This window comes from Ooceraea biroi, chromosome 3, assembly GCF_003672135.1.
Source record: "Ooceraea biroi isolate clonal line C1 chromosome 3, Obir_v5.4, whole genome shotgun sequence".
In the NCBI taxonomy this organism is placed as follows: Eukaryota; Metazoa; Arthropoda; class Insecta; order Hymenoptera; family Formicidae; genus Ooceraea; species Ooceraea biroi.
The window spans coordinates 10,849,017-10,866,575 of record NC_039508.1 but is presented as its reverse complement, the minus strand read 5'-3'; the positions used below and the strand labels follow the sequence as shown (position 1 = coordinate 10,866,575).

At 40.6% G+C, this 17,559-nt stretch overlaps 2 protein-coding genes across 9 annotated transcripts in view; one reads left to right on the top strand and one right to left on the bottom strand.

The window, feature by feature from the left end:
- Positions 1–17,559, bottom strand: part of LOC105276963 (calcitonin gene-related peptide type 1 receptor) — a 69,153-nt gene that overhangs the window by 38,219 nt on the left and 13,375 nt on the right. For 7 of the 8 annotated variants that reach the window (XM_011335039.3, XM_020030873.2, XM_011335038.3 and 4 more), the window contains 2 exons: positions 12,254–12,371; positions 2,312–2,422 (listed from right to left, as the gene is read on the bottom strand). In XM_011335039.3, the coding sequence (XP_011333341.1) occupies positions 2,312–2,422; positions 12,254–12,371 (229 nt within the window). Of the gene's footprint in view, positions 1–2,311; positions 2,423–12,253; positions 12,372–15,164; positions 15,232–17,559 lie in introns of all 8 variants that reach the window. The other variant, XM_026968410.1, reaches the window with a different exon arrangement.
- Positions 4,065–11,481, top strand: LOC105276962 (UDP-glucuronosyltransferase 1-9). The gene is made up of 6 exons (XM_011335033.3): positions 4,065–4,273; positions 5,480–6,050; positions 7,970–8,386; positions 9,107–9,338; positions 9,773–10,001; positions 10,949–11,481. Exons 2-6 carry the CDS (start codon positions 5,646–5,648, stop codon positions 11,247–11,249), a joined length of 1,584 nt encoding a protein of 527 aa, XP_011333335.2. The 5' UTR covers positions 4,065–4,273; positions 5,480–5,645; the 3' UTR covers positions 11,250–11,481.

The following is a 17,559-nucleotide window of genomic DNA, read 5'->3' as shown; positions in this document are numbered from 1 at the left end:
ATTAATATGCGTTGCCGAGCTGTTGATCGGGGAATCGTGTGCGCGTGATAGTGCCGTAGTTGTATTGTCGTAATTGCGTTGCCGAGCCGTACATGGTACGCTGCCGAGCGGGGAATCGAGAAGTCCGTGATTTCGAGTATCACGTTGTTGAGTCCGAGTATCGTCACGCATCTTACGTCTATGTACGGATCTGCGTTGCTGCCGAGTAGTCTAGTAGCGGGGTATCGACTGCCGAGTGGAATACGGTCGAGACTTTCCGAGTAACGCCTGCGAGAGACAGAGCCGGGATTGAGGCGAGATCGCGAGAAGGAAGAGGATTAACGGCCGTTTCCTAACCGGACCGCGGCACCTCGCGGAAATCACCGGGGAGGATCTCGAGAACGGGTGCCGAGAGAGTCCCCGCGAAGAAAAGACTGACTCGCGTATTCGCTATTTCGAAAGGGTGCGGTGACGACCGCATCGCGTATGCGTCGTGTTGTGTTACTCGAGTTTGCGTTCGTGTCTGCGTTGTTGGCGTCCATGTGATTCGGAGTGACGAATCCCTGTACCCCCGGAAGTTCTCGAAATACATATTATTTATTATTTTATACCATTGCGTTGTGTCTTACTGCCTTCCTTCCAGCGGCCTTCTAATACCCTACCCACGACGGCTGACTAGTCGAGCTATCTAGTTTCACGCGCTGATTTCGTGAGCGGCGCAAGTGATTGCGCCTGGCGCCCAATTTATCGTTTGCCGTATCGGTGATCGTGACACCGAGACTCAGATCCGCGCTTGAGAGAGAGAGATATCGGGAGAGAAAGAAGTTATCGAGAGAGAAGGAATATCGAGAGTGGAGAGACGGAGTTCCGAGCGAAAGAGTGTCGAGAGGACTTGCCGAGGAAAATCTGAGTCGTCACGATCCCGTTGTTCGGGAATAATTATCGTTTCCGTAGATTTCGCGTGTACCTCTGATTTGCGACGCCGCGCCTACGCGCACGGCGCACAGTGGGGCCGCAAGACGCGCATTGTTTCAAAACTGTCTAGAGCCCTTGTTTTTCAACCAATTTTGACGTTTTTTTTAAAAATGATCGTCTTGAAATTTGCAAGAGATCCGTCGTGGCTAATTTTTAAACAAAAGCTTTAGAAATTAGTTATAAATATAAATACAAGGACTTTTTCCTGAAACTAAACTTTGACTGCCGAACAATTGCATAAAATATATATAAATGGATTGATAAATGTTTCTAGAGTATATGCGCGCGCACGCATGTGCATGTTTGTAAAAAATGTAATAAAACGACCGTTTTTGTTTCCAAAAGTATTCACTTTCGGAATGTTCTTTTTTCCTCACTAAAGTTGCAAGAGATCGATCCCTCGTGGCCGATTTCATAATAATTTTTAGAAATTAGTAACAAATATAAATACAGAGACTTTTTTCTGGAAGTAAACTTTGATTGCCGAATGAAGGCGAGATCATTGCTTGATCCAGCGAGCGAAAGAAAGATCATTTCTTCTTCTGATCAATAAATATATTATCAGTCAATAATCAATAAATCCTTTGCGTCTGGATCTATCATTAACTTCGTTTTTTCTGGTTTCTGTCGCAGGTTGGATATGTACGGATCTGATAAAATTAATAGTTTATGCATTAAATCTAATAATATATTTATTGATCAAAAGAATAAATGATCTTTCTTTCGCTCGCTGGATCAAGCAATGATCTCGCAATGAAATAGGTCAGAACGTTAAACATATTATATATTAAACATATTATAATAATGTATATTATATTATATAAATTATATATCGTTAATTTATTTTCAATGGGCAGACTATTATGAACAGAATTCTATTAGAAATTCTTTCGCGAATAGTAATATATATCTTGCAATGCAGGCAATTCACAAGATCAAGCGCGGATAATTAACAACGTTGCGCGCGTAAATGAATTGATTTCCAACATTATTTACATTATTCCAGATCAATATGTTGCGATAAATTTTACACTTTCAATTAATAATCTTCAATTATTATAACTTTCAATATTTTAAATTATAATAACTTTCAATTAATAAAATTAATCTAAAATTTCAATTATTGTAAATTATGAAAAACCAGAAATATAATACCAGAAAGAAGTAATCCAAGATCGCGCAATTCTAATCTCTTCAAAAAAGAATGTATAAAGATCAACGCAGTGATGCAGTAACTTAAACTCACGTTGCACTCGAACGCTAGAAAAAGTTCAGAAATGGGCATAACGTTATCAATACCGTCTTCATTTTGAAGGCGCACATAGCTATTAGTTTAATTATACCAACTCGTACTTACATGACGTGTCGAAGCCGGTGATAAAGTTCGGACATGGTGCATACACGGTAGAGCCAGCTGGAGTGTTCGGCCAACAGGACCATCCGTCGAACGTGAGCCGGCAGTACGGTTCTGAAATAGAAATCATGACAGGTGATTAACAATGGGGTGCATGGACGAGATGCAGGCAACGACCTCGTAAAAGCGACATGAAATCTCGATATGTGAGAAATTGCGTAGAAAACGTTAACACCTCCGCAAGGAGGATGCTCGCGTGGCGCCGCGAGAAAATTGGATAACTCCTCGCGCGATTTACGACAGTCGTAAACAGAAACAATTCGCGGTATATTACTCGTATATTGCTCGGTACCGATCGTCTGCAATAATCTCAGTACCTTGTAAAAAAAAGAGTCGCACTCGCGTATACACGTGCGTCACGCGAGGAACTCGCGTGCACAATGGCGTACAAAACAAGCATCCAGGTGTTCGCGACTTTTTGAATTACTGCGCGAACGTGCGCGAAATAAAATCGACAAGTTTTGCGGCCGGGGCTAAAAGATACAAAAGTTTCCTGGTGCAAACAGTTGGCGAGATCTTGCCAAGCCTTGTGAAAGCAACGTTGATGACACGGAAGACTTCATCCACGAGAGACTGGTCCCTCGGCTCCAACGAGTTTCGCTGCAAATTACAGGCCAGGTCAGGAACCCGTTTTCTTTCGTTCTCCCTGATTAGTCTACGAGAATGGTGCGTACGGAAGATCGTGCGGAAGGAACGATCGCAAAAAGCTGAACGTGCAACGCTCTCCGCTGCAGGTTCCACGTGAGATAAGGTAAGCGCTCGTTTTGCAAAGTTAATGTTACGGAAATAGAACGGGCGAATCTGCCGAGAATAATGTTTGCTTCTCCCTTGTGAAGATTTCGTTCACCTGTGCCCGCCACGCAAACGTTTAGGCCCGCTACACACTAGCGGTCCGCTCACGGTCCGCTCACGGTCCGATCAAATTTTTCTATTGTTATAATGGAGCGGAGCGAGACTTGAGCGTTACCCGTAATGCGAATACGTCCATTATAACCAATGGAAGAATATTTGATCGGACCGTGAGCGGACCGCTAGTGTGTATCGGGCCTTACACGTTTTATCCGCGCAGGAGCAGTCTCTTTGCGCCGCTCTGTGGAGCGCATTGTGCATTTACCTACGTGGAACAGATCGCCTTGCTTCGCGTCTCACGTCACGGTCTATTTCAGCCCAGTACATATTTCGGAAACCTTTAAATCTCCGCTTGCTGTTGCCGGTAGTTGCTTTTACGCGCGATCAAAGGAACTGTTTTATGCATCGCTCGCGGAAGCTGTCCCGATCGGATCTCCTGCAACCGCGTTGAAATATTACGAGGCTTTTCTTCTTCGCTACTTGCGATGAATTTGCAAAACGAACTTTAAAACGGAACGGACGTAAAATTTATCATTTATGATTATTTTTACATATTTTGCTCGACTTTATCTTGTCTCTAAATGGACATCCAGAGAGCGGAATTTTTAGAGGCAAGTTGAGAAATCAACAGTTGGCGAGGAATCGTTATTAATATTATAATATTAATATTTTACGATTCCTGTAAGTTATCATCTCCTATAGGAATCGTACAGGAATCGTAAAATATACGTAAAAAAATTACGCAGACGAAACAAGCCTGGTATTCTAATGTCGTTGGAAACTTCTAGATAGATTTTGATTGAGTTCGAAGTTCATCACGCACTGACATAGACATAGCCGCAGGCAGCGATGCCCCACCAGCGCGTTATCTCCTCTATTGTAACGTATCTTTCCTCTGGCGGGAGTTGTTCACACGCGTTCATGGGGGATTGACGGTCAGTATACTCGTGGAAGACGCTGTGAAAGAAACCGACATCGATAACCGACATCTTGGAGACAATTCGCCCATTTCGTCAGCTCGTGCAACTCGATACTCAATCGTCGTGTTATCGAACAGTGAGTTATGCTTGGTGATTTTTCCTCATCGCTCTCGCACGCCCAGTTTAGTGTTATATTACGTTTCACGGACTCGCGAGAATTACGATCAGCAAGTTTATTAGAGCGCTTACAAACGCGCGCGAATCGTACGCGAATTTATATAATCGCGTTTGGAAAACCTCTAACTTATTTAAGCCGTGAACGTTGTTAGGTATCTGGAAAATTGTCAGCTCGGTAGAGCAACTCTGCTCGCAAATTTCGCGGTACTTTAATATTGACAATAATTCGTGTAATGTAAATAAATCGTCGCTGTGTGTATAGATATAGTCTGAAAAATGATCAAATTGATGTTATATCAATTGAAACACTGGTCATATGTGTAAAAATCGTTCAGTTTGCACGAAGTGTGTGCCTTTCGCATCGATAGAACACGATTAACCGATACATGATAGACTTCTGGAGATCTATTAGGTGTTTGCAAAAGTTTTAGTCTTTTTTCAACGCTCTCGGTATTACTATTTAAACTTCAGATAAATTCTCGCTTTTTACGTTTCCGAAGAGTTGGCAGCGAAGTTTGTAAAACGTCATATGTCATGATTTAATGATAGACGTAACTTTGAAAAAGAACAGTGAACGCGATGAAGAGCCGTACATGCTTTTCATATTCAGCAAACCATTTTGAACTTGAACTGGAAAGTTTTCTCGCACGCGATGTAGGACTCACCCAACTTGGCGCCTTCGGATTACCACTTATTCCAATCGATAAGATACTTTTTAACTGGATATTACTTTCGACACGTGGCTGAGATACGAAAAACCTTTTCAGGAATCCGAAATGTATTCGAGAGATTGTAGAAAATCGTAAAAAACGACGGTAAATATTTTGACGAATGAATTGCATATTATACACCTAGAAAGCGAAAACGTGCAAAAAGATGACTAAAACTTTTGCATAATATTTAAAATCTTCTTCAGTAAAGCTCCAAAAGTCTACTCACACACTGCGTAGTCATGTATATCGCTGTATATGTACCAAAGGAACGTGCTTTCAACAAAATGAACTATTTTAACACGTACAATCAATGTTTCAGTCGAGTTAAGTAATAGTCCCATTACTTAATCGCATACAAGTCGACCTAAAAAATTCAAGAGCTTACTTCCTCCTTATCGAATCTTACAATCTCGCTATTTTGAATAGATTAACGTACTATTTTATCTGTACAGATAGTAATCTAACAGCTCGGACAGCGTGTGCTGCTATCTGCTTACAACTATTAGTAGCAGTTCCCAGTGTACCATTACCGATTACGTAAGACTGATTTACATTGCTGAACAGTGTCAGATGTAAGATACATTGACGCAGAGAACGTAGCACAGTCAGTAAATCAGTATGAGAGTCCTGTTATCGGTTCTTTTGGCGATCCTGGCCTGCGATCAGATCGCTAATGGTTACCGGATTCTTGGCGTGTTTCCACTCAATGGCAAGAGCCATTGGGTCATGATGGAGCAACTGATGAAGGGTCTGGCGAGTCGTGGTCATCAGGTGGACGTGATCACGCACTTCCCGTTGAAGAAACCGATACCCAATTACACGGAAATCAACCTGGCCGGCAGTCTGCCTCAAGTCATGAACAATTTGACCGCGGACGACGTCAGGAGGTTCGACTCCTCGTCCAAGTACATGTTAACTTACCTAGCTGGAACGAAGATCTGCGAGTTATTGAATCATCCGAAACTGAAGGACCTCGTCGAAAATCCGCCGCAAGATCCCCCTTATGATATCGTTATTGTAGAGGTACGATCACGTTCTTGGAGATGTCTCCTTCTTGAAGATGTGCGATGAAAGAAACAAGTATTGATGCTTCGTGCGGGGTGACGAGCACATAGTTTGATTATTTTTAATTACAATGATAATGTGCGTGACTTCTTCTTAATCATGACAATTGTGCATTAAACGGATACGCGAAGAAGCGGTAATCAGTGCGGGAAAGAAAGCGACTGACAATAACTTCGTTTGTATTTATGGAGTCAACAAGTTATCGCGAAATGGAGTCACACTCACACGAGCGTGTAAAACAACGTGATTTGGAATCTATGCAACTTGCAGCCGCGAGGGAATTAACGTAACGAGGGAAAATTTTATTCGACGTGCAAATACATAGTTAATGAAATTGAATAAAACGGCGGTTGGATTAAAAGCGAACGTTTCTTCATTAAGCAAAATTATAGCCACTTTTAACGAGTTGTTAATTAGGTGTGCGGCTCGCGTTACGTCGCGCAACCCTGACGAGTTATTAATTATTAAGCAATTATTAAACGTTGATTACGCAGTTATCAATAGCGTTACTTTAGATTTGATTAAAGTAATAAAGCGTTTGATGTATCGAAAGGCAGTTTCTGACACGGAGAAAATTCAACGGATCTCGATAATAGTAATAATAACATCAAAGGTCATTATAGAATCATTACATCGCGCGGTCTCTCGCAATATTTAATGATATTTACCTACGCAGTGTTATGAAGAATTCAGTGTTATGTCGTAATAATAACCGTCTATATCGTAAGCCAACTCGGAGCGTTACCAAGGTTGAGTAACGATTATGCGTTTTTGGTAAAAAAACCACCACTCTCCACGTGGGTATAATGATCTTCAGTGCGAGCAACGAGTTTGCTAACTTGACTCATGAAGCCAAGTTTTCACTTGATAAAGTTTCGCGATTGACTTAATTACACTGCACTGACTTAATTATTTAGTCTGAAATCAAATTCCGAGTTGCTGAAGAAGAGGAGAACTCTGAAATAAGACTTACGACACTGCGCATCAAGTGTGAATACACATAATAATAATAATAATGGTTAATTATATATAACATAAAATGACGGCATTCGCGATCTGTTTTTGCGCGAAAACACCGTCTTCACCGATTACACGGTAACCGTTCATTTCGAATCGCTCTACATGCGAGCTTTCGTGCAGGTAGACATAACGGAGAACAAAGCGAGAGTGTGACTATAACGAACAGGCGCGTAATGACACGTAAAATTGCAACCCGGTGATATAATAAAAGCGAGAACGTTTGAATCGCGACGCAAGTTGCATGAGATCCATCGCGTTGTTCAATTATCGCCTCAGACTCTAACGAACTTTTATTTTTTGCCGAACACACGCCGACAATATGAGCCTGCCGCGAGTGCGCGAAGCGCGCTTTAATTGTCATCCTCATCATGATGCAGAAGTTTTTATTTCTGTATCTTGGTGCATCGTCATTACGCTTTAATACAACCTAAGCACGAGAAGCATTATTAATTGACGTCGTATGAGAGGTTCTCACGTATTCCGTTTTTTCAGTACAATTAACGTAAAAGTCATCTCGCGCTGGCACTTGTTAAACCACGTGCTTTGATCATCCAGTCTGTTTCTGTCGCGTACGATGTAATGCATGACGTAATGGGGACCATTGCCTGGTTTCCCCTTCTCTCGGCCCATTTCGAGATCACTTTAACGTCAAGGTCCTCTCCCCAGCTCGGCTTGTAGAGCATCACGAATTACTAAATGGTCGCGGCACTCGCGTGCTGAACCGCACATCTCCGCGCCGTGTAACAGGCGTGTGTGACTTTGGCTCGCGTAAACAAGTGTCAACCGAAGGTGCGAACGTCACAAGACATGACTCGCCACAGAAATAATTAATTGATCGATTGGCATTGTTCGCGCAGTTGTTCGCAGCACCATGCTACCTGGCCTTCGGCCGTCATCTCGGTGTCCCTATGGTGGGCACGGTGACCAGCGCTCTCCACAGCTGGCTCGATAACTTGTCCGGCAATCCGCCCAGCCTGGCCTTCGTCCCAAATTTATTCTCCACGTTCACCCAGCAAATGAGCTTCAAAGAACGCCTGATAAACGTCCTGATGTTCTTCGGGGTCAACACGCAGATAAACCACTACACGAATTCCCAGACGCACTACGTAAAGGAGAGCTTTGGCTTGGACGTGAGACATATCACGGAACTGCATCGCGATATATCCCTGTACCTGGTAAATTCTCACCACTCATTGAACGGGATCAGACCGATGACCCCTAGCGTGGTCGAGATCGGCGGTTTGCATCTCAGGGATGACGGACACCTGGAACCGGTACGTTATTCGAAGGGAAATTGATTTTCCCATCACTCGTAATGCGCGTTAGCTCCGCCTGCGTACAGTGAGGTTTCTGTCTCGGAAAGAATTCTCGGGAAATTCAAGACAATCTGTTATCACGGTCATACAGTTGATGGGATTTTATTATATTTAGTTTTCCTTTCTGCGCGGGGATGCGTTTGAAATTGGACGGGAGAGGGAGAAAGAGAGAGAGACAAAGAAAAAGAGGAATCATAAATGAAACGAGAGATGTTCCAAGAGAATATAATATTTATCGTTTATATGAATGGAATGCGAAATTAAATAAAAATTAAAAAACTGAGTTTGAATTTCACGTTAAAAGGGGTTACAAAACGTATAGAGACTATAGAGGATACATTTTCATTACACGTGATACTTTTATCCTTGTACATTGATGGCTAAAAATTGTTCGAAACTTTTTCGGGATATTACTCAGATTGTGACAATTTCTATTAAATGAGATATTTCCATTTTTGCATATTGATTTAATGTTAAACGTGTTAAACGTAAACCTTCAAAAACAATTGCGATAAAAGTGAGAGATTATTTAGTCTTATTTATCTTATTTAGTTAGTGGAAGATAATAATCTTATCTCGCGAAATGATGCACGTGTTTAAAACATCATTTCATGTTTTTACATTTAGGAAAAATGAGATTTATCGCAAATTATTTATTCCGATAATGTTTCTATGCAGGAAGTGCAAAAATGGTTGGACGAGAGCGAGCATGGCTGCGTCTATTTTACATTCGGATCCATGGTGAGGATCGAGTCCTTTTCTAAAAAACTGATGCAACAGATGTACAGGTCTTTTGAGAAAATCGCACCGGTTCGCGTACTGATGAAGATCGCGAAGAAAGAAGACCTGCCACCTGGATTACCGAAGAATGTCATGACGCAATCCTGGTTTCCACAAATGTCGGTTCTCAGTACGTAATTAGTCACAGTCGCACGTAATCATACAAATGATAGATCTACGCGTCTTTTTCCAGTAATCGCTATTAGAACAGTCATCTGTATGCGGAAAAATTCGCACTTTTTGTAGAATTATTTGCATATAAATTGAGTACACTCGCAAAAAAATTCGACGTTCCCGTCAAGTTTTCTCGCGACGGATATTTCATGTATCATACCTTTCGGTCCTTCGTGATATGTTCAGGCAGTTTAAAAAATACATGATCACGAAATAAGCAAGATTGGGAAATCTGACTGGAAAAAAGGAGAAAATTCGATCTTCCGTTTCGAAGTTTCAAATATCTTCCGTAGGAGATTTTTGAAGCTTTTAAATTACCTTTGAGCGTATTCGCGTATTCGCTAAATGTCAAATCGTTAAAATGAACAATCGTCACTGTGCATTTCCCAGAGCACAAAAATACACGAGCTTTCATTACGCACGGCGGACTCATGGGAACGCAGGAGGCGATCGCTTGCGGAGTTCCCATGATTGGCATCCCTCTGTTTGCCGATCAGCGCATCAACATCAATAATTACGTCAACAAAAAAGTGGCCATCTCGCTCAAGTCGATAGACGACGTTACCGAGGAGAAATTAACTTCGGCATTAAATACCATCCTGAAGGATCCCTCCTATCGGTGAGTACTCGAGTTGAAACGTCATATGATTATCTACATTCGTAACGTGTTTAACAGGGATTAATGAAACCATAACATTGATCGTGTGAAGGAGATGACGAGCGTTCTCAATCGTGTCGATGCAAGCGTGTTGCACAAGCACCACTTAGTTTCATTTTAGATAAGAAGACAGATAGCCGATATCTGAAATTTTATATCATGCACTTCTTTAGTAATCGTGTCACACACAACGTTAACGTTAAAATCGCCTGTTGCACAATTTGATATCTGCTACTTAATTCTGTTTTCTATTTCTTCTTTTATACGCTTCTCATTTTATGAATAATTGTTTTAGAATCCGCTGCTTTGTGTCTGCATAGGTGAAATAATTAATGAGAGGACCACGATTTCACTTGGTCTTAATATGGCAGATTGCTGCAATTAACAGCCGTATATGTTAAAAGGTCTTCGGAAAAAGCCTCGAGATTCACTGCTTCAAATCTTATTAGTCCGCGCATCGATCCACCACCGGTTGCACCACCGTTGCATATCGCAGCGAACCGGAACATACGCCCGTTATTGTAACTAAATCTTGTTTAGCTGTACAGTGCATATATCGTGAATCGATTCTAGTCAATCCGTGTGTACTTTAAATTCCACGTCCGTTCCATCTGCATGAATTCACGCAGAACACATTTCGCGCGCGAACAAGAGCAAACGTTTCAACTGGACGTAGGAATCGGAGGGCAGCCGGGAGAGGAGACAGGAAAAATGTGTAAAACTCTAACTCTACGTGAAATGGATCGTGCGCTTTTAAGGTCGAAGAAAAATCGATATCCGATATCAAATAAAAGTCCTCATAACGACGCGCGAATGCGTTGTCGGTCTTGCTTGTAAATACTAATCTCAATATGTTACGCGCGATTCAATACAATACCAATCTCAAGCTCTTCTCTTGCTCTTTTCAGCGAAAATATACAGCAACTGTCGAAGTTGTTCCTTGATCGACCGATGAGCGCCTTGAACACGTCTATATATTGGGTGGAATACGTCGCAAAATACGGAAATGTGCTTCAATCACCAGCTCTTCAGCTGTATTGGTGGCAATGGAACCTACTGGACATTTTCGCCTTCATATTCGCCGTAATTGCCACGGTGCTGTACATCGCGCTGTACATCCTCCGAAAATTGAAGAATTATCTTTTATTCGGATCTCGCGCTTGTGCAAATAAAAGTGGCGCAGCGCTCAAATCGAAGAAGAACAAATGAAAAACGAAAAAAGGAGTTTTAATGAGTGATATTGGGTTAACTCTCTGTTCTTGTTCTAGTAAATTGCGAATTTACAAGTTTGTAGAGCGACACGTTTTTCCTTGGTATTTGTGAAAATGCCAAGCCTTCCTAGTACGCTTCAGAAGAAATTTGTTAACGAAAGAGTTTTCAACGATTTTATATAGAGTATTATGTATAACATCTTAATAAAGTTCATTTTTAATTGATTATATACAGAGAGTCGTACTTTTGGTACAATACATTTGCAGCTTGTAATAATTACCAGAATACTCGCGTACATGCACTTTTCTTGAAATCAGGTACATGCAAAAGTTTTAGTCATTTTATTTGCACGTTTTCTCTCAGTCGCATCTTGAAAGTCCTATCCAATTAAAAAGTACTGCATGGATTGAGATAAGTGGTAATTCGAAAGCGCCAAGTTAGATGAATACGGCGGAAAAACTTTCCAGCCCAAGTCCAAAATGGTTTGTTGAAAACAAAAAGCATGTATAGCTTTTCATTGCTTATCGCGTTCACTATTGTTTTGTGAAGTTTTGTTTATCGTTAAATAATGACACATGACGTTTTACAAATTTCTGTGCCAACTCTTCGAAAACAATCGAGAATGTATTTGAAGTTTAAATAATAATACCAAAGCGCTGAAAAAAAGACTAAAACTTTTGCACATATCTAACGTGTTCTACACATGCACAACATGCACGCGCGCGTAACTTCAATATATTTCATTTCTCTTTATGGTTTATCAACGAGAGAGAGAGAGAGAGAGAAAAAACGTGTGAACTAATAACACGGAATGAGATATTAAAGTGCAGTCATTATTAATCTATCGACCACCAAGATGAAGCAATGTCTGATAAACTTTGCGATGAACGTCGCGCCGTGATACGTCACTCTGTTGCGTGCACTCGACGGGCGCTCTTACTCGCCATTTTTGCTCCTGCTTGGTCGATTTCGCTTATTTTCAAACATGAAAAATACTTTACCCGGTGGCAGGGTCGTATTCATGGCTTTCAGCTTCATGCATTCTTGCTCGCGTTCCAGCAGAATTCGACGGAGTTCCTCGTCGAGTAGCGTGCTACCCACCGTCGTGTTTCCAGGCATCTGTTTGGCAAACGACGCGTGGAATATTAATGAGTTACAGTGGCAAAAATGAAGTAAGTAATAAATGTCTAACATATATATATATATATATATATATATATATATATATATATATGTATACGTATATATGTATATGTATATGTATATATTTGCACAGGTTACGGTATAATTTTTCTTTGCAACATACGATTACGGAACACGTATCACAATCTACTGCTAAAACGAAAAGCTAGATTAAAGAATCAAGTAACCTTCGTTAACGTTTCGCGACAGTGGCCGCTTCCTTGCAGCACTCACCGGAAAAAGAAAAGAAAACTATTTCTTTGAATGTTTTGATATCATTTTTCAGAAAATTAATAGAATCAACATTTATGCAGTTGGACACATAAAATCAACATCGTTCCAATTTAAATAATAAAAAACAATCTACGTTTTACAGCTAAATCACACTCTATCTACTACAATTCAGAGATAGTTTCTCACGATAGAGTCTTGTATAGGAGTACTGATGCAACAGATAAATGCATCTTCAGGTGCAAACTAATTGGGCACATTTGCACAGTGAGATCATACAATACCAATCGAGATTTCTGCATCAGCTCGGCGCGTTGTTTATTACAACATCGGCAATTCGCTGATTATCCATAAAAGTCGTCGTGGCTTCAATTCTATCCATTTTGTGATTGGCCGCGAAACTTGGCGAATTGTGGACGTGAATCGACGTCGTGGAAATTTCAACGCATTAGCGAGGAAATCGCTCGATTGGGCTACGACGAAGCGTAATAACTTTATTGCATAGAAATGAACGTTATTGCATCCGGCCGAGGTGTCGCGACATGAAATAATGATAATAATGAAGCGGGGCGTTTTACGACAATGCCAGCGTTTTGCCAGCGCTCTGGCAAAGAGAAGACGCGAACTTTCTCGCCAGTCGAGATACTCGCAGAACTTTACTACGCGAATAATCGTCGTGCGCTGGATTCGCGATATTATTTATTCCCGACGGTTAAAACGTCGAATGGAATTAACTGTGACACCGGCATTAATAGTAATGGAGAAGATTTTTCCGTAACACGATCCCTCTGCGAGAAATATCGCACTTTATGATATTTTTATAAGCCAAATTTTTACCAAAGAAACACACTGAAATGGTAGAAAAATACGTTCGAATAAGCTTCGTCTTAATTCTCAATTATAATAATCTAATTCATTATTTAATTTGATTCTCAGATAAGATAAAGCGTGCAATATTCACTATTTAATCGTCCGTATTGTATAATAGCATTTTAATGTGTAAAGAGAAGAAATAAATTATATAAATTGTGTTTTCCGCCTTTTTTATTATATAATGATGTTATATATATATATATTACATAACTACATTTTGTCACCTTTTTTCCGACGTGCAATAAAATTGGCGTATGCGGAGTAGCATAAAATGTTGTAACTCGAGGCACACAATCAACATAAAAATACTGTTGGTGCACTTGAGCCGTAAATAAGCATGCGGTGCCCACAGCTGACAGGCGTTATCGGCTTTGCGATGCGTACATTTATTACTCAACCAACAGCACTCCACTTATTCATTAATTAGCTACTTCGTACGGTTGTGCCATGTGCATGTCGTCTGAACGTCGCATATGGATTACGTTGCGCGCACAGATCTAGATAAATAATAAATCTCGCTTATATTAATGCGACGCAAATCCAGTCGACATCAGTGTAACAAGAACTTACACAATCGCAGAACAAGTATATTTAGAAAGAAATGAGGATAAAAGATAGATTCATTAAGATTCATTAAGATAGTGTAATCTTATAATTTTTTGTATTTTTTGTGCGCTTTATCTAATGATTGATAAAATACTCATATATCTAAAGACAAAAAGTATATATACTGTTTAATTAATTTAATTTAAAATAGAAATACGTTAACGTTTAATCTAATTAATTGATGCTCTTAGCCGACTGAAATAAAATTGAATATAATTAAGCAGAGAAGAAATTATTAATAAATTGTAACGCACGATTTTAAAGTAGTTAATGTAAAAACAAGCGCGATTCACAATACCATGATGTTGTTAAAGACATTAATATCACGAGAACGGAACCCACCGGTATCACCAGAGATACATTTTTAGTATAATTTTCCCGTTACATTTGGCTGCAAACCATTCTCAAACCATTTGCAAACCACGCTCGGCAAACACGAGCGACAAATGTCGATGATAATTCGCGAAAAATCATCGTTTTACCTCGTGAATGCAACGCGGTTTGCGATCCTTAAATCAATCCCGTCCGACAAACTGGCAATTAACATTCCATTAAACGCGCCCATTCGCCGGAAGATTCATGCATTTACATTTCGCATGAAATTTTATGCCTCGCCGAAAAAGAAACATTTAAATATATACTGTACATATTTATCTAGACACGACATGGCAATTTTCATGGCAATAAAAATCCATACCACATTAATGAAACGAGGTATTCGCATGCAGTGTGAAAAGCGCTACTCGCTTTTACAACTGATGCAAATGGTATTGTAAAACAAGATGTAAATGCGCATTAAACGGTCCTAACTGGTGTGCGACCGGGCAACAATTGAGAGCGGAATTGCTCTCGATGAAAAGCGTTTCGATTGGGGAATTTTCAGGAAATCCGTAATCGCCGTCATCGCTGGCTGGATTCTAAACGAGTTCAGGCACTCGTGCGAGTGCCAACAGCGTTACATTGTCGCAACTTAATGTACTTTCGCTAAAGTATCATATTACAGTAGAAAACGGATATTACCGTTCAGACTTTGGCGACCTAGAGTGCGCTACGCGCACGGACGATTGGCGTTTGAACGGGATGATGACTGAAAATCAAAGGAAAACGAAAATAAAATTCAATGACATTAAAAAACCGCACGTAACGCAATTTCGGTCTTCTATTATGGAACGGGCTTTTCTGTTTTAACGCCGGCTCAGCTGTCTAGCTAACTTAATGCCGTGGCAGTATCGCAATTCTTTCGAAAAAGAGAACCTTACAAGCAAAGGAAGCATATTTCCGCCATGTATTTCACATTGTAATTAAATCCGTCTGACTTTATTAAAATAAATATGAAGTGACTGCTACTTCTTCATTCTCCTTACGATTTAACGAGGAAGGTGTTTTTTATTTTAACGTATCTCTCAGTTCAAAATAATGAGATTCATGTTGCGTCCAGACAAGAGTCATATAAAAAAAAGTTATAAAATTGAGAAGGTCCACATTGACGTAGCTATGGCGAGAATATGGCCTTTTGTTTTTCTTTCAAGACGAGCGATAGCAAGCGAGTAAGCTAATTGTCCGTAGAAAATGCACGTGAGGTTTTACGAGCGTAATACGGTTAGTAGATAGGCACGATCGTTGCAGAGTGTGTTCTCCAAGAGATCACCCTCTCGCCTTGCGTCAATGCTGACTCTATAAGTAACACACAATATAGCGTGCATGCATGTGTGCCGTTATCGCAGGCATTAATATCATCTTCGTACTGATGTTGCTTTTAGCGCTAAATGTATTCGTAATAACGCAGATGTAGGTACGAGGAGACACCCTCGCAAAATTTTCACCGTGTTATAATAATGTAGCTTCTGTGAAGCAACCCCGCTCGCGATGCTTAGCAAGGGTACGTGCCATGTAATGAACTCGGAAGAAAAGAACGCGCCGTAAATTATGTGGAGCATTAACCGTAAGTAATAGCGAAATTGTGATTTATAATACGATTGTGACACTAACTTTTACACACCGGCCGTGTCTAGAATTATGAAAACGTATCGCAGTAAAACAGATAAATTTTATATTAAGTGCCTCCGCAAATCCTGCTGCTTTAATGACGCGAATATGATGTATGCGCTTACTTCATTTAATAGTATTCCGCACACGTATAACTGTGATTTATCGCTTTCCGTTGATGTCGGCCACTTTATAAATGAGTGAAACTCTAATTTAAAGTCCGGCGTTATGCATGTTTCAGTCTACGAGCTGCGTTTTCGTATATACATATAAATAGAGGAGAGCCGCGCTTAATTAATTGAAATATGGACTTGAATAATATTGCGAATAACTTTGTTATTTAAAACAATCTGAAAATGTTCGGAATGCACGTCACCGACGTTCGCGTGTGGACTGTGTAATATTTTATTAAACATAAATGTATATAACGTAAATATGCGTAGCTATATAAATCCAGTGTGCACACCGAGCGAAATTCACTAGATTTGATTTTTTCAACAACCCGGACAATTTTTCACCTCTCACGAGCAAATTTATTGTTGATTATCTTGACCCAGCTCATTTAATTAAATCCTCAAAAACAATATTTGCTTGCGAGCGTGCGATTTGGAGCAACCAAGAACAGCTGTTTTCTTTGGAGAAACCAGGAACAGCTATTTTCTTAAATATCCCAGCACGATTAAGTCGTCTGATAAAGGATGTCCAACAAACGTCTGCAACGAGCGACTCGATGAATAATTTCAACGTAATAAAGTCCGTGCGATTTTAAAGCGCGATCACTGGTGTCACACGATTGGCGTGGTTCGCGAGCTAATCGTGGCGCTTATTGCGAGCGATCTCGAATGTCACGCCTGCACGCTGGCATACAGTGTAATTTGCATGAAGAACGATGGTTCGCGTGCGTGACAAATAAATATTTATGCGGTCGATGAGACACCGTCGTGGCGAAAGAAGCACGATACGAACGCGGTGACAGTTTTGATGCAGCCGCTGGCTCGACTTCCGTGATCATTTAAGAAAACGTCAGATCTATCTTCGAAGGCCCCCCTTCTTGTCGATCGTTTTCGAGTTCTCACATTGTCGGGTGGCTGATTGATGAGTACCATCGATTCGAGTGCTCGCGAGAGGACTCCACCCCCCGGCGAATGATAGAGGAACAGGAGTATATCGGTTAATCGACCGCGTCTGAAAGCCGATTTGATACGACGGGGTACATTGACATAATGCATTATTTCCAGCTTCATTATATCATGTCGGAATAGCGGAATATAAAAAAAAAGGATATAAAAAAGGATCTACGAGGCAAAGGGATCGAGGCTGATGGAACGTGTAGTCCGCTAATGACCTGCAGACGTTTCGTTCAATCTACGTTTGCAACAAATAGATTTCCGTCCCAGACAATGTTGCGTTTTATTGGCGATCTAGTGGT

Coding starts and splice junctions, on each gene's coding strand:
- LOC105276962 (XM_011335033.3), top strand. CDS start 5,646: ATGAGAGTCCTGTTATCGGTTCTTTTGGCGATCCTGGCCTGCGATCAG. Junction 6,051..7,969: donor ATGATATCGTTATTGTAGAG/GTACGATCACGT, acceptor TTGTTCGCGCAG/TTGTTCGCAGCACCATGCTA. Junction 8,387..9,106: donor ATGACGGACACCTGGAACCG/GTACGTTATTCG, acceptor GTTTCTATGCAG/GAAGTGCAAAAATGGTTGGA.